Source organism: Mirounga leonina, unplaced genomic scaffold (assembly GCF_011800145.1).
Source record: "Mirounga leonina isolate KUSES-001 unplaced genomic scaffold, KU_Mleo_1.0 Mir_94, whole genome shotgun sequence".
Taxonomy (NCBI): domain Eukaryota; kingdom Metazoa; phylum Chordata; class Mammalia; order Carnivora; family Phocidae; genus Mirounga; species Mirounga leonina.
Genome location: NW_023270855.1, coordinates 41,754,971 through 41,771,972, shown reverse-complemented (window position 1 = coordinate 41,771,972; position 17,002 = coordinate 41,754,971). Strand labels below are relative to the sequence as shown.

Genomic DNA, 17,002 nt, shown 5'->3' with positions numbered 1-17,002 from the left:
GGAAACCAAGTTTTGGTGACAGTTCCTCCCTTCAACTCCAGACCTGCCCCTACCTCCTAGGAACATAGCAAGATCCCTACGAGTCATCCTCTGTCTTCTTTTCAGCTCTAAGCTAGAGGGTCCACCCAGGGCTCAGAAACCTGGGTTTGAGGCTGCTGTGGGATAAATGGAGAGCAGTCCAGGAGACCAGAGCGCAAAGCCTTGGCGGAAACTGCTCTCTAGGACATCTTAGTTGTCCTCTCGCTTCCTGCCTTTTCCTTCTACCCTGTGTTTGCCCCCTCCTTCCTCCCTGTCAGGTACCTTGCTGGAAGAGCAAGCCAGAAGACCTGGCCAACCCATCCAGCTAATTATCCCAACAGTTCTTTGATCTTATTGAGATCTCCAATCCATCATTCCTCACTTCCTCAGTTCCTTACCTTTACCATTAGCCTTATAGAATCCAGTGTTATAACAACTCATCTGCCCTGCTTTTCTTAGACAAACGTGGCTAAAATCTAACCCCACTTAAAATAGGCTATTTGTGTATTCCTCACTTCTGGAGCAGCAGAACATTACTAGAGAAAAACATTTTACATTCATGACCACAAGTCTCAAATAAAGTATGAGGATTGGAAAGGAAAAAATAAAAATTATGCACAGGCAATAGGATTGTGTATGTAAAAAATTTAAAAGAACCTATAGATAAGTTATTAGAGTAAGCTTAGCAAAGTTCTTGAACAGAAGGTCAATATATAAAAATCAGTTGGAGGGCACCTGGCTGGCTCAGTTGATGGAGCATGCAACTCTTGGTCTTGAGGTTGTGAGTTTGAGCCCCATGTTGGGTGTAGAGATTACTTAAAATCTTTAAAATAAATAAAAATAAAAATCGGTTGTAATTTCTATGTCAGCAACGGTTAGAAAATACAAATTTTAAAAATATGCCATTTACAAGAGCGTCAAGTAACAAAATGCCAGGAATAAGGCTAATGAAAGTTATGCAATGACTTTTATACACACACACACACAAACATTATTGAAAGAAATAAAGACAAATGGAGTGAAAAGCTATGTTCAAAGATTGGAAGATTCAATATTGTAAAGATGCCATTTCTTCTAAAATTGACATCGACATATGGATTCAATGCAATTCCAATAAAATCCCAGTAAGGTTTGTGTGTGTGTGTGTGTGTGTGTGTAAACTGATAAACTAGGTTCTAAAATGAGGGCCAGATATGCACCCCAATGTTCACAGCAGCAATGTCCGCAATAGCCAAACTGTGGAAAGAGCTGAGATGCCCTTCAACAGACGAATGGATAAAGGAGATGTGGTCCATATATACAATGGAATATTACTCAGCCATCAGAAAGGATGAATACCCAACTTTTACATCAACATGGATGGGACTGGAGGAGATTATGCTAAGTGAAACAAGTCAAGCAGAGAAAGTCAATTATCATATGGTTTCACTTATTTGTGGAACATAAGGAATAGCATGGAGGACACTAGGAGAAGGAAGGGAAAAATGAGGCGGGGCGGAATTGGAGGGAGAGATGAACCATGAGAGACTATGGACTCTGAGAAACAAACAGGATTTTAGAGGGGAGGGGGTAGGGGGATTGGTTAGCCTGGTGATGGGTATTAAGGAGGGCACGTACTGCATGGAGCACTGGGTGTTATACGAAAACAATGGATCGTGGATCACCACATCAAAAACTAATGATGTATTGTATGGTGACTAACATAATAAAATTTTTGAAAAAAATAAAATGAGGGCCAGGAATATCGAAGACAGTCTTGAAAACCAAAGTAGGAGGACAGCTTCCTCTGCTATAGAAACCAAGACTATGGTGCCAGAGCAGGAATAGACTGCTGGAACATAATCCAGACACGGGCCTAAAGATGTGTGGAGACTTGAATTTTGACGAGGGTGGCTCTTAAGAGGCAACATGAGGAAAAGATGGGTTTTTCAAAAAATGGTGCGGACTCAGATATGGGTGTAGATGAAGTTAAATGAGAACCCTACTTCATACTACCCATGTAATCAATTCCAGATAGTTTTGATATCTGAATAGGAAAGAGAACACAGCTTTTAGAAGACAACACAGAAGCTCTTCATACTTTAAGCAAAGATTTTTATTAACAGGATACAAAATGCACTAACCACAAAGTCCTGAAAAAATGGATTACTTTACAACTAAGAACGTCTTTTCATCAAAAGACAACATTAAGGATGGGAGAAGATACTGCAAGATAGACAACCCAAGGACTCCTATGCCACATACATACCACAAATCAACAAAAGATAGACAACCCAGCAAATGAATGGGCAAGAGATTTGAACAGGTGCATCACAAATGATCCAAATAGCCAGTAAACTAGTGAAAAGGTGCTCAACCTCTCTAGCCATCAGGGAAATGCAAACTTAAAATACTGCTATGGCAAACCAGAATGACTGAAAAAAAAAAAAAGCTGACAATATCGTTTTGGGAAAGAGAAGGAGGAGCTGGAAATCAACATGACTGGAGGGAGCGTACATTGGTACAGCTACTTGGCAAAACTATTTGGAGCGTGGGCTTTCGACCCTGTAGTTCCACTCGTGAGAATATACCCCCAATATAATGCACGTGTGCCACAAGACGACCTGGGTAACAATGTCCCTGACGGCACCGTTCATAATAGACAAGAACTGGAAACTGAGAGGTCGTCAGCAGTGAGTAAATGAGGGTATATCCCACACAACTTTGGGGGTGAACAAACTGCAACCACATACTAGGACATAGACAAATCTCAGAAACTTAATGGTGAAATGAAGAAGCCAGACACAAGTTTATACTGTATGGTTCTGTTTATGTCAAGTTCAAACACAGGCAAAACTTAACTGTAATTCCCTCTAGGGGAATTACAGTTAATTCCCCTAGAGGGAATTACAGTTCCCCCTCGTGTGCCCCCTGATGAAGAGGGGGCACACGAGTGGGCTTTGGGGACTGGTGATATTCTATTTCTTGACTCGGGGGGTGGTTCTATCAGCATTCTCTCACAATTCGCTCAGCTGGGGTGCCTGGGTGGCTCAGTCGTTAAGCGTCTGCCTTCGGCTCAGGTCATGATCGCAGGGTCCTGGGATCGAGCCCCACATCAGGCTCCCTGCTCTGTGGGAAGCCTGCTTCTCCCTCTCCCACTGCCCCCTGCTTGTGTTCCCTCTCTCACTGTGTCTCTGTCAAATACGATCTTTAAAAAAAAAATTTTTTTTTGCTCAGCTATACTCTCTGTATACCGTACTTTTCATGGTTGTTATTCTCCCATAAAAACAAGAGGAAAAAAAGATTGTTTTCACCTACTTGAAGCCTCTGTATCTTTCGGGGACCAAGCAGGCATGTGATCTTCACCCACCACCTTACTCTGGAGTTGCCGGATGCATGGGTAGCCTGTGGTCCCTGGTGCTCGTCCCACAAGAGATTAGGTGCCAGCACCTTTACGTACCCGCTTCTACCCCAGAGCTCATCCCAACCCCCATCCCTCATTGCCCCTCAGAATCTTTTTTCCCCCTCGCCGCCCCCCCTTACACTCCCATTTGAGTGGCCTAGTTGTCTCTGCCTTCTTGCCTCACCGCATCCCACATTTACCATCCTTCCAAGCAGCCAAATGGGTGTTCTTGCAAAGATCGATCCCTCGCTGAGGAATTCTCTGGCTCATCATCATTTCCCCTTATGGTTGTAATTCTGTGTTCTGAGAGCACCACCAAGATGTTTGCTGAGGGGGTCTCGGAATTCTGGATCCTCTCAGAGCACGTTTGCCGCCAGAGGCCAGTACTTAGCTCAGTCAACAGGGGCTCTTGTGTCCCTTACAAACACACGCCAGGGCCCCTTGGACAACTGTGCACAAACTGGCCGGGGCTTCTGCTCCCCCTGCCACGGGGTTATACTTCGCTCACCATGGGTACCAGCACTGGGACAGACGGCCCAGCACAGCCCTGCCCTTCCAGTGTGCGTGTGCATCACGATAGGCAACAGAGCAAAGCACGGAGGCTGCCGAATGGTCCTGCCTCGGCTTCCTCAGGGACCTGCGCTTTTCACAGAATTCCACTAGCTCAGGAGGAGCATCATGGTTCTCTGCTTTCAGCTCTCCAGTGAGGAAGGAGTCGTGCCTCGAAGGCCATGTCATTGACTCTGGATGTGAATGGAAAGGCAGAACGCCCTGGGGTGAAGAGGAGTGACCAGGTTGTGCCCCACAGTTCTACTGGGGGGGGGGCATTCTGTCAGCCCATCTTCAGGTCCAGCAGGGGAGCCTGTGTGCCTAACCCGAGAATCAAGAGTTAAGCAAGTATATCTCCCCATCAGCTTCCTGGGCTTTGCTTCCGTGAGTTCCGTCAAACGTTCTTGCCTCAGCTTCCCAAGGACCTGTGTGTCTGGGGGACTCCCCCCACCCCCGCCCTGGCCTCTTTTGTGTTTCTTGCTGCATTATGGTCCTGTTGGAAAAAGAGCAAAACAGCCCTTGGCCTTCAGCACCCCAGTGAGAAAGGAAAAGTCGTGACTGGACGTCACGGTGTCAGTAATTTTGGACGTGCAGATGTGTCGCAAAGGATTGTCCTGGGTGAAAAGCAGACGGGACTAATGAAAACTACTTCTGACTGGGGTCTGCCTATGGGCTCTGGACCCTCCGCCATTTATGGCGCAAGCCTTCGTTAACTTGGGAGCCCGCAAGGAAAATGAAGCTTTTCCCAGATGGTCCCCGACTGTCCGCCAACAGGAGTGCAAACTGAACCCCACGCCTGTTGAGATACTCTTTTTGCCCTACTGTAATGTAGGGTAAAATCTCTGAGGCTGCAAAATGAGGGGATCTTGTTGGACCCACTGACAAACGAGGAAGGCGACCAAGCCGGGCAGGGCCTGCACGTGCAGGGAGGCAGGGGCTGCGGTGGGGCCCGCTTCACTGGAGAACAGCTACGAAGGGTAGGGTTTCAACACGGGAGAAGTGAGGTCTGCAAGGACAGTCACCTGCCAACAGGCGGCGGGGCACTCACTGGCTTAGCTGTGGCCCGGGAGAAATGGGAACTCGGGGAGAGAGGCTGGAACAGGGCTCAAGGGACCTTGATGGACAGGCCTGTTAGGGACCATCCCCTCCTCACTCTGGAGAGGTCAGAGCAAGCAAGCGACAAGGTCCTGAGGCCCCAACCCAGGATCAGGCGGGGTTGCTGATCACACAGCCCGTTTCCGGATGCCTGTGATTTATTTCCGAAGGTGAGCTACAGCACACGGGAAAATACACATGGCTTTTCAGTCTGTTTTTACGGAGAAAATAGACTCTGTCGTTGGCTTTCTCAGTGCCATCACCCTATTCGGTGGCGCTCCAGAATAGATGGCCCGTCTCTAAGATTCTGTGCTCGAAGCAGCTGCTTGGCAAAGACCTCTGGGGGTGGGAGCAAGGGAAAGCGACCCCCACGGCGGGGGGGGGCACATGAGCAGCACTCACTGCGAAGCTAAGGCAAAGAACAGAGCTGGTGGGTGGCGCCTCCCCTGACCCCAACGACGTGGCTTGCTGAGGCCCCGGGACCCAGACTAGGCAGGGCAGGGATGGGGGGCTCTGGCCCAGCCTGGAGTAGGAGCAGGACTCTGAGTGTGCATCTGATCTGAGGGGAGGGGGCATGCTGAAGAGGCAGCCTACCGGGAGATGGAGGGGCTTCAGCTCACACAGGCCCTCTGCCCCAGCGGAGCTCCCAGAGCGTGGTCCCCAATCCTGCACTTGGCCCCTCGCATCGACTCTACTTCCGGGGAGGGGGGAGCCCTGCTCAGGTCCCTCCACCACCACCTCCCCCACCCCGTCTGTGCAAAACATTCTGAGGGCCACGCCTCCGCATCCCCTGCACCCCGACCAGGGCTGCAGGGAAGGGAGGGAAGGGAGGCGCTAGCTGGGGTCCTCGCCCAGCACGGGGAATTCCTTGCACATCTCTCGGACAATCATGCGGTCCATCTGGCCTTGCGGTGAGGCCTCCTCTTCGTTCAGGATGCGCCGCAGGGTGGCCTGCAGGTCGGGGAGCCGGTGGCAGTGCTGCAGGTAGGGCGTGGAGCGGATCACTGCGCGCATCAGGGACAGGTACTCCACGCGCAGCTGTGGGAGGAGCGGCTGAGCTCAGGGACCCCGGCGAGGCGCTCCCACTGCCGCCCGACAGGAACAGGCCGCCACGTGCGCCCCCGGGCCGTGGGCCAGCTCACGGCACTGAAGATCAGGGCTGCAGCCCCAGCACCCACCTGTGCCTGGCCCAGAGCTGGCCGTTGAGAGCCGCTGAGTAAGTGAAATGAATGGATCGTCCCAGACACAGGCAGTCCCAGAACGGGGCCAGCCCACGGGATGGCTCGGAGACGTGGCCAGGGGAAGCGGCCAGGTCCTGCCCGTCTTTACCGCTGGGCCCTCACGGGGCCGCTGTCCGGTCAGAGGTCCCCTGCTTCCTCTCACCCTGGAAGATCTCACTCACACTCACAGCTTCAGGTAATGACCCACACTCACACCTCTGGCCTAGACCTCTCCAGGGAGCTCCAGATGAGAGTTTCAACTGCCCACTTCTCATCTCCCACGTGCCTCAAAAGACCTCCGCCACACGTGTGCACCATCAAATTCATGACCTTCCCCATCTTCCCCAAACTGAAGGCTTTCTCAGGGTTTTTTCTTTTCTTACTAAAGAGCTCAGCCGTCCATCTAAACGCACAGGCCAGAAACACATGTGTCCTCGCTGATACCCACCCCTAGGCCCTGGCCACCATCCTACCTTCCACACATGCCCTCAGTCCAGCGCCAACATCCCCCACCCCAGCACCTTTAGGTTGAAAAAGCTTCAACAGCCCCTCGATTCTGACACCCCAGCTGTTCCTTTTTCCTGAGATACCCAATCCACTGACCCGACCCCAGCACTTTCCCTCTGTCTGCCCCCCTCATCATCCCTGTCACCATCCCTCCCCTCCCTCTCTACCTGTACTTCGAGGAGTCAATACCTTCTTCAGGCAGCGTCACCCTGTGACCCCCAACCCTGGTCAGACCGCAGCGCCTGCAAATCAGCGCCCAGCGTCTAAGCAGTCGGCAGCCCCAAGGCCGCACGCAGGCCCGAACTTCCTTCCCTACCACAAGCCTCAGATGGACGTACACCACTGCCCTGGACTCCCGCCTCTTTCCTCTGCTACATTCACGCACCCTTAAGGATCACTGCCCACCTCCTTCTGCCGGTTTTCCAGATCCAAAGTGCCTGGACAGCCAGCCTTGTGCTTTGTGGAGAAAACAAGCGATCTTTCGGAAAGCTCTTGTTCTCCCCTCCCAGCACCTGCATCTCACCTGTCCCAGCCATAATGAGCTGCCCTGGCTCCCATTTGGGGGAGGCATCCCCCCACAGGCCTGGGCTCCCCCCACTGCCCGATCTACCTCACTCCAGCACTGGCCCACTCTCCTGGACACGTCAGCCATTTCTTGATGTCTACTGGATCATTCCCTCTGGCCCAGAGACCGGCACCAGCATCTTCTACCTTTAAAACCTTTCCTGACCCCCACATCTCCCTCCAGGGGCACCCCCGCTCTTCTGCTCCCTTCATAGAAAGACTCACAGCAGTTGTCTCCATTTACGGCTTCCAATGTCCCCCTCACTCCCCTCCAAGTTCAAATTCTCTCTTGCACGTTCTATTTGGACCCTCTTCCCTCCACTCTGCAGATACTGCTTGTCAGTCACCTCTGGCCTCTGGGGGGCAATTTCAACGGCCAATTCGCAGCCTCTGTCCTACTCAGGCTCCTAACTGTGGAAACAGCTCATCTCCACCTCCTCCAAACCCCGCTTTGGGCTCCTGCTCTCTGGGTTTTCTCCTGGGTTCCTCCCTACCTGTCCCCACTGTGCCCTGAGCTGAGGCCTGAGCTTCCCTCTGACCTGTCCACCTCACGCCCTCGGCGGTGGCAGCGAAGCAGGCTTCCCCATCACACGTGTGCACAGGCAACTCCACGCTGTCTCTCTCCAGTCCCAACTCAGCTCCACTGCTCCCCAACGGGCTCCGTACCTGGACGACTAGCGGCTATCTTCTCAGTCTTGACACATCAGAACACAACCCTATCTTCTGCCTCCTCCCCGTGCTTCCCCGCCTCAGCAATCACTCTTCATCCACCTGGTTGCCTGACAGAAGTCCAGGGCAAACCCCAGGACTCACCGCCAATACACGCAAACCTGACCTCACCGCCCACAGCCACGGCCTCTCACCGCCCACCCGGGCCGCCGTGACGGCTGCGGCTGCTTCCTTGCAGGCCTCCCACCTCCCCTGGGCTCTCATGTAGTCTGCACTCCATTTGGGGTGTCAGTCAGGCCACATCCCCTCCTCTCCCGCTGCAGCCTCTGAGGCCTTGTGGAAATGCCACCTCCTCCTGCCTGACCGCCCGGCTTCCTCCACCCCAGCTCCGTCCAGGCAGCCTGGCCCACATCGGCTCACCAGGGCTCCTGTGGGTCAGGGCACACCTGCCATGGTTTCTGAGCGGCCCCCACACCGGCCTGGCTGCAGCTGCACCCTGCCCCCAGTCTCCATTCAGTGGCCTGTCTCCCCTGCATTTTGTTGCAGCTTTTGCACAGCTCCCACCCCCGCCGCAGCCACGTCCGGGCACCTTGTCTCCGGGTGACAGGTCCGCGATGTGGCGCACAGTGATGTCGATGAGCGCCATCATGTCTGTGTGGTAGAAGATCGCGGCTGTGGCTGGGCTGGCGAACACGTCCTGCAGGAACTTGAGGATGGAGTGCGGCGGCTGCGGCTCGTGTTTGAAGATGCGCACGGGGTCGTCTAGGAGGCAGGGGGAGGAGGGGTCAGGGCGGTGGTTGTGGGGGGTCCTGGGGCACTGCGGAGAGTGTCGGGGGCCACGGAGCCAAACGACAGGGCAGTGGCATCACACAGGTTCCCGGGCCCTCACCCCCTCTGTTCAGAAGCAAGAGCAGCTTCTCGGAGAAGATCTTGACGTTGGAGTGTTTGCTCAGGGCGCTCATGACGACGTTCTGGTCAGGGGCTGAGGACGGACACGGGTGTAGACCAGCGCACGGGCAGCAAGCGGGGAGCGCCCCCTCGCTGGTCTGCCCCGCTCCCGCCGGGCCCCACTCCCACCTGGCAGGTGCAGGTTGAGCGCTAGAAGCAGGTTCATGCACAGATCCGGCAGCTGCTCTGTGGTGTCCAGGGGCAGCCCGTCCTCCACGATGCTCAGCAGGAACTGGGCGAAGGGCGTGCCCAGGTGCTCTGGGAGGGGGGCGCACAGGACCTGAGGCCTCCCCGCCTCTGCGCCCTCCCCACGCAGCCCCCTGGGTCCCCGTCACCCCGGGCGGTGGGTCCCCAGGCCCTCGGGCTCCCGGCGCGCTCACCGTAGTGCGCGTAGGGCACTGCCTCCCCCATGGAGAAGACCATGGCCAGGATGAGGGCCGAGTAGCAGAGCTTCTGGTGATCTGGAGGGCAAGGCAGGCGGTGAGAGCCCCGGCGGGTGGTGGGAACGCCCCCCCCCCCCCCCGCGGGGGGGCGGGCCCCCCCCCCCCCCCCCCCGCGCAGGAGGCCCCGCCCCCGCCCCACCCCGCCTCACCCTGCGTGTCTGTCTGCATGTCCCGGGCCAGCTCCACAGGCAGCACAGACGACACGAGGGTGGAGATGACGAGCGCATCCAGGCTGCACATGGCGCCGAAGCACCTGAGCAGCAGCAGCCGCAGTGACGCCCGGTGCTCCTGGCAGGAGACCCCGCGCTCAGTGCCCGGAACCGCCCCCTCTGCCCGGGTGCCTCCCCGCCCCCGCCCTGCGGCCTCGCACACACCATTTGGTAGTAGGCCACCAAGGCCAGGACAGACTCGAACTCGTTTCTCTTGCACATCTTCTTGCAAACCTCCGGGTCTGCGTCGGTCTGTGGGGAGGAGGAAGCGTGACAGACTCACTCCGTGTGAGCCGCGCGGCCACGCACGAGCGGTCTGAGTACCCGCAGGGGAGACTCCTGAGCACTGGACGGGGGTGGCGCAGGGTGGGGGGCGGGGGTGGGACACCCGTGGGCCCCCACCCCGCACCAGAATGTGCAGCAGCTCCTCCAGGTAGCAGCGGATGACACCCTCGTCCTCATACAGGGCCCAGCTGCGCTGCTGGGCATCGTCCTTCCGCCGAGCCAGGTCTGCAAAGATCACCTCCAGCCGCTGCTGGTCATGGCAGACCTGCCCTGAGGGCAGGGCAGTGCTCAGGTCCTGGGGGGAGGCATGGCTCAGCACACTCCTTGCCCCTCCCCATCTCCAGGAAGCCCCCAAGGCTTGGAAGTCAACCCAGACCCTGAGGATGTCACGGGCATGAGCTCCAGGCCAACATCAGGCAAGGGTCCCCAGCCTCACCTCTCAGAGCGGTTCCTCGTTTGTGGCCTCCCAGAACCTGTGAGGGGACCAGGCCCTGGTTCTCTTTCTTTCTTCCCTCTGCCCCGCCTCGAGCTCCCACGAAAGACCTGTTCCCACGGCCCACACCTCAACACCGAGGCTCCCAAGGGCACCAGCCCAGTTCCACAGCCCCTCTGCAAGTAACTCTACTGCCCCCAGTCTTGATAACCTGCTGGGACCAGATTCTGCACGGGACACATCTGCGGGGCACCTTCCAACAACCCACCTCTCATCCCAGCCCTGCATAAACATCTTCTGCGAGGAAGGCCACCGACTCTGCCACTGCCTAAATGTGACTGAGATGCTACCCTCCGAATCCACACAACGTGCCACCAGGCCTTGTCATCGCCCCGCCTTCCAGCTCCCAAGTACTTCCTGCCTGATGAGCACCCGCCATGCCCAGCACAGACAACAAGCCCGTTGACCTGCTGCTCCACCCGCCCCCCACCCCATGGCTGCCGGGTCCTGGGGCCCTAAGGAGGGACCCTGGGCCCATCTGGTCCCCATATGGAAACGGATCACTGCCCTCCGATCCTGCTTTCTGTCCAGTGCCCCAACCTTGGCAAAGCATCCCACGCCCCCCACGATGCCCACACACCTGACTCACCCCTGAGTCAGTCCTGAGGCCTCCGCCACAGCTCCCTCTCCGCTGCCAAGGCCAGCAAGGCACTGCCCTCTCTCATGCCGTGTCCATTACCCCCCCCGCAGCCAGAGAAGACTCTGGGCCACTCACATCTGGTCTCATCTGTCACCTGCTCCGAGTCGCACCTCCTCCCACACCACCTGTTCCCTCACTCCCCGTGGTACAGCCATGCTGGCCTTGTTCCGCCTCCCCCGCGAGCCAAGCGTGGGCCTGCCTTATGGCCCTTGCCCAGGCTAAGCCTCTGCCTGGAATGCTCTTCCTCCCTTTCTCCTCCAGGGATCAGCTCAAACGTCCCCAGCACCCACCACAATGAAGGCCGAGCTACTGTCAAGGCAAGGCTGGACACAAGTGTGAGGGTGGGAATGGGGCAGGGGAAGCGGGGCGGCCCGAGGATGGGGAGGCCCCCTGGCCCCGCCGCCCACCCTCACCTTGCCCTCTACCAGCGAGAGGAGGACCTGCTCCATGACAGGCGAGCTAGCCGGTACGGAGGCCTGGATGTGACCCACCACGACGCCAATGGCCACACGGCATAGCTCGTGGCTCAGGCCAGTGTTTCTCCGCACGAGCTCCATCAGCTCTGCCCCGATGGTCCTGGGCACGGCAGTCTCAGCCACCACCTTCTCCTCTGTGGTCCCCAGGCTCAGTGCACCCAGGGCCTCCAGCTCATCAGAGGCTGAGGTTGTATCAACCGCCACCTCCTCTGGAGGGGGCTCGGGGGCTGGCACCTTGGAGGGAGGGGGCTGAGCTTGGGACACAGTGGTATGGATGCCTCGGCGGGGCACGGGCGGGGGCGTGGGTGAGCAGCTGGGGCCCAGCTCAGACGAGCTAGAGCCGGTACATAGCGTGTCAAGGGAGGTGCTGCTGACTGAGGAGCCACTGGACACAGAACTGGCCCCGGAGGGCGTGGTGTTGCGGCCGCCTGTGGGCAGAGAGTGGATGCTGTGCTGGGACAGCCCCCTGGGTCCCTTACCCCTCCAGGCCCTGAGCCCCGCCCCTCCCAGGACAGGGCCTGGTTTCTCTGCCAGACCCGCCCCGCCAAGCCCAGAGGCCCTAACTTCCTGACACAGGCAGAGCAGCCGGGCCACGCACAGGGTGCCGGCCCCCCCGCCCCGCCAAACTGCCCCAACCCTGCCTTCTCACCACTTCCTGGGGCCATCAGGGCCTCCCGGTCTCGGCGCTTCACAGGCGGGGGTGGCGTGTCGGGCGCTGCTCGGCGAGGCTGTGGTGGGATCTAGGAGGACAGGCTGCCAGCTGGGGTACCGGCCTGGCTAGGGCCCTGGGCTCTTGCCAGGGGCAGGGCTACGGCTCTGCCTCCCTGACCCGAGGGGACTCTCGGAGCCTCTGGACCCAGCCTTAAGCTCCACTCACCTCCCTTCCCCAGGGTAACCTCACCCCGTACCTGGTAGAGGCCTCCATCTGCCCCGAGATACTCGGAACTGGGCAGGCTGTGCTGCCACTCGAAGCCAGCTCGACACATCCCATTGGGCTGCCTGGCAGCAGCAGCATCCAAATGGTGGTCACTGGAGGACGCGGTCATAGCTGCGGGACTCGGGGCTGAGGGGCCTCTGCGGGCCAGGGTCTCTTTCCGATGGTGGATCAGCTTCCTGATGGAGGGGCAGGGAGCTTACTGGGTGAGTGACCTTAAAACTCCTGAAGTCCGGGCGCCTGGGTGGCTCAGTTGGTTGAGCGACTGCCTTCGGCTCAGGTCATGATCCTGGAGTCCCGGGATCGAGTCCCGCATCGGGCTCCCTGCTCAGCAGGGAGTCTGCTTCTCCCTCTGACCCTCCCCCCTCTCATGCTCTCTGTCAAATAAATAAATAAAATCTTTAAAAAAAAAAAAAACTCCTGAAGTCCTCACAGGCTCCTTATGGGATGCGGGGCGGGGCGCGGCTCACAGCCCAGGCTCCTCCCACCTCCCTCATGCTCCACCCCACTCTGCCCTAGCCCCAACTCTGCCTTCCAGACCTCCCCAGTCCTCACTGAAGGACCCCCACCCGACTGTGCTCACTGGGGCAGGGAGGTGGCGGGTGCCCTCTTCCTCCCCTCCCCCACACTCACTGAAGGACCCCGCGCTGCTCCAGGCTGTACTTGCCACCATCCCGCATGGCTGCATTGTGCACCGCCTCAATGGCCCGGTCAATGGCTTGGAGGACATCCTGCTCCAGGCCCTGGCCGGGGGCAAGGGTGCACAGTTAGACCTGGGGGCCTAGAGAGCGTGAGCCCAGACCCAGCCTAGGATGGAGCCCAGGGCAGAGGACTGTTACAGCTAAAGCCTGGAATGCTAGACATGAGTGTAGAAAGCTGAACTACACTATGAAGTAAGGTTCTCAAACTGTGTTACTCAGGGAGCTGGGGCACGGGGTGGCCCCATGCTGCTGCTTTACGTATTGGGGTCCCAGTCAGGCCCCAGAGTGAGGCTCTCAGCTGTCTCTGAACACCAGGGGTCTAGAGCAAAAACACAGCCCAGGGACCCCCAGCTTGAGACCAGGAGCACATACCTAGTCTATCCCCAGGCTTGGCTCAGAGCCCAGGCTGACATGGCAAGCAGGGAGCCTCTAGTGTCTGGAACCCTTAACAAATCACTCTGGATCTTACTGATCCTTCTCCAAACCAAGGTCACACTCCAGAATAGCCCTGTCCTTGCAGAGCCTTCTGCAGACCCCAGAGATGGGCCTGAGGGACCAGCTGAGGATGGGCCAAAGGGATCCCCTCTTTCCACCCCTGCTTCTAGCCCTCATTCTCCCTAGTTATTCCAGGAATCTTCCAGACTTGCCCTGGGAAGCAGCAGTTCTGTGTTTGTGGCAAAGGATGGACATAAGAGAGGGGCCTGGCCCCTGTCCCAGATTCCGTGCTGCCAGACACAGCAACTCAGGGGTCTAATCAACCCAGCCAGCCTGGCGTGGTGTGAGGAGTGGGGGGTGGGAGCTGTGGGACCATCCACCTCCAGCCCTCCCCTGTCCATGATGGTTCACCAGGCTACACGGAAGTCTCAGAACTGAGGTGACGTCACTCCAAGCGGGGTCGAAGAAGCGTCCCTGATGGGGACAGACAGATGGATACAGAGGTCAGCAAAGCCCTCCAGGTAGCACGGGGTATGCCAGAATGCAGGGAGATAGCAGACAGAAAGGGGGACAGAAAAACAAACACATACCCATAGAAAACAAGAAAGAGAGAGAAGGGGAGTGAGGAAGGGAGGGAGAGAGAGGGAGACAGGCAGAGGGAGACAACGCAGAAAGAAATTGAGAGCCAGAGACAGAGAAAGGGGGAGAGTCGGAATGGCAGACACAGACAGAGTTAGGGGGACAGAGACCAGGAGATACACAGAAAGAGACTACAAGGGGATGGTAGCCTCTCCGCCCTCCCCAAGCACCAAGCCCCACTAGCCCAGGACAGGATCCTCACAGGCCCCTGAAGAAGAGGCTTCCAACAAGCCCCCAACCCCAGAGAGGCTGGGTCTGACATGCTCACTCCAGAGCCAGCAGCCCTAGTGTCCAGGGCCCCAGTCACACCCCAGGCACTCCTAGAAGGGAGTAAGCTGAGGGTCCAAGGCCCAGGGCCCATTCCCTCTGCTAAGACCAGATGACATCTCCAAATTTATCCTGTTATTTCTGTCCTGAACTGGGCTGGGACAGGATGTTTCCTAAAGACGAGGGACTAGGATGGGGCGGGGGTGTCTGGCACAGGCCAGGCCTGGAGGCTCCAGGCCCTCCTTTCCCCGGAGGTCAGAAGAGACCAGCTGGAGACACTGCACCCCAGCCCCCACTGCAGGACTATTCTTGGGGAAACAGGAACTGGAGATGTAGCCTCCACTGGAAGGAAACAGGGCCATAGTCAAACCAGGGGAAGCCATGAAGAGGTCTCACTTCCTCACAATGCCTCACAATGCCTCACAATGCCTCACAAGCCTTCCACCCCAGGCTGTGGACAAGGAGGGATGGGGCTTTTCAATTTCAGAGAAAATTAGTCTGAAAAGTCAGGGCCTGAGGCTTGTGATGGGGGTGGGGAGAGTAGTGCCAGGGAGTGCCAACAGGGGCTGAGATCTTTGGTTCCAAGAGGGTCGGGGGTGGTCTGAAGAACAGCTTAGGGGGTGGCTGAGGACAGGAGAGTGAAAGACACTGAGGCCTCAAGGTTTGCTGGGTCATCTAGGGGCTCCAGGGTCTCAGTGCAGGGAGTGAGGACACAGAGGATGGCTGGGGAAACAGGTGGTGTCCAGGGTGGCCCCGGTCTCAGTGATGGAGGCAGTGGCTCCAGTTGGGGGTCTGAGGGTGGGAGGCAAGAGTGTGGGATCCGGGGGATCCAGGGAAAGGACCGATTATGGGTCTGGGGTCTCAGGGATCTGGGGAACTGATCAGAATTCGGCGGTAGTGGAATCTCAGGACTGAGTCTTGAATTCTACTCAGATGGGGCTTCAGATATTTGGTCTCAATGCGTCTGGGATGCCAAGGAGTCTCTCAGTCCCTGAGTTAGGCTTGCAGGTCTAGTGTCCTCAGAGTTGGCTGTCAAGGGCCTGGCCTTTTGTGGGGGTGCGGGTCTTGGGGTCCCAGTCCTCGTGAGTCTGGGATCTCAGGGTCAGACTGCCTATCTGCGGGAGGTCCCGGCGGGGCTGGGGCATCCGGGGTCGATACCGAGAGCCTGTGATGGGGCCCAGTCTAGGGACCGCGGAGGTCGGGCCGGGGAGGGGAACACTCACCTGCAGGCGGCGCAGGTAGGCGGGCGGCACGTAGCCCGTCTCGCCACTGCGCGCCCGCGCCGCCAGCCACCAGTGCGCGCTGCTGCGTTCCAGCACCAGGAAGGTCTCGCCCGCGGCGAACGCCAGCGCGTTGGGCTCCGCCGAGCGGAACGCGTAGAGCGCACGATACATGGGGCCGGGCCGGGCCGCGCCGGGGCAGTGGAGGCGGCGGGGGGCTGCGGAACCAGGACGCCAGGCCGGGAACACCGCGATCGCCCCGCCCCGCCCCGTGACACACGACGCGTGCGCGCACCCGCCCGCCCGCCGCAGCCCCGCCTCGGGAGTGGGGCGGCCCCCGCGCGCATCGCGGCGCCCCCTGGCGGTTCCAAGCGGCGCAGCTCGAGTCCGCCGCCGGTCGGGTACGGACCCCTTCAGGATCCGAGCCTCCGACCCCTCGCTCCGTACCCTCCCGGCGAACCCATCCCAGCTTCTCCCGCCTGGCCCTCCACTCAAGCCCGGTGCTGCGACCCGTTCGACCTCCCGAAGGAGCGCTCCGCCCGCAGCCCAACGGCAGAGCCTGTGTCCTGCGCTCTAGTCCCGAGCGTCCCCGCCACGCCGGGAGAGTGGGTCGCGACCTACTAACGGTAGCGTAGTCCCATTGTTGCATCTCGCTGATCCAACACTTGGAGGCGCCCGCGGGGACCCGTCTCCCTGGTGTCTGCAGGCCGCATGACCCCTTTCCACGGGGTCCGTACTCCAGCCGCACGCACCGAAACGAGGTTAGCCATTCCCCAGTCCAAAGTCCTCCCGTCCTCGCTGCCCACCCACTTCCTCTCTTCACTAGCTTCTCTCTACTCCTCTAATGTGGGTCCTTGCATATGGTTTCCTTTGCCTGGGACTCACTTCCCTCCCTCACAGCATAAGGTCATCACACTCCCAGTCGCTGTCACATTGCTCTATTGTCTTTGTAGGACTTACAACTCCAAATTATTTCTGAGCAGACAGGAGAGCTGGTGAGGGTGCAGAGGGGGGTGCTCTGTGGCCATAAGAGTTTGTTTGACCCTGCACACCTTTCCAGTCAGCCCTGACCTGTCCTCGATGTCCTAAGGGAAGGACCCAGGGGAGAGGCCCTAAGGGTCCTCCTATTCCCATCCAGGGACTGGTCCAGCCACATTCCCCACTGGAAGCCTGGGCCCAGGGTGCAGGGGGTGTGGGCACAAACAGGCCAGTGTATGCAGTTGGGTGTTCTGGGACATAGTGCACATAGGCATAGTGAGCCTTGGAGAGGAGGTGCTGGGAGTTTCAGGGAGGTGTGGGCCTGCTAGA

At 58.0% G+C, this 17,002-nt stretch overlaps 1 protein-coding gene across 3 annotated transcripts; it reads right to left on the bottom strand.

Annotated features, from left to right (window-relative positions):
* Nucleotides 1-5,165: 5,165 nt before the first annotated feature.
* Nucleotides 5,166-15,948, bottom strand: NCKIPSD (NCK interacting protein with SH3 domain). 3 transcript variants are annotated; one of them, XM_034996975.1, is made up of 14 exons: nt 15,698-15,948; nt 13,066-13,175; nt 12,407-12,611; nt 12,148-12,238; nt 11,436-11,926; nt 10,014-10,184; nt 9,770-9,856; nt 9,545-9,683; nt 9,333-9,413; nt 9,082-9,210; nt 8,894-8,986; nt 8,594-8,766; nt 6,223-6,256; nt 5,166-6,082 (listed from the first exon to the last, which is right to left on the bottom strand). In XM_034996975.1, exons 1-14 carry the CDS (start codon nt 15,866-15,868, stop codon nt 5,763-5,765), a joined length of 2,295 nt encoding a protein of 764 aa, XP_034852866.1. In that variant the 5' UTR covers nt 15,869-15,948; the 3' UTR covers nt 5,166-5,762. The 3 variants fall into 3 exon arrangements, with proteins under 3 accessions (XP_034852866.1, XP_034852867.1, XP_034852868.1); XM_034996976.1 differs by lacking the exon at nt 6,223-6,256; XM_034996977.1 differs by lacking the exon at nt 6,223-6,256 and having other exon boundaries at nt 5,166-6,022.
* Between the last annotated feature and the right edge of the window lie 1,054 nt (nt 15,949-17,002).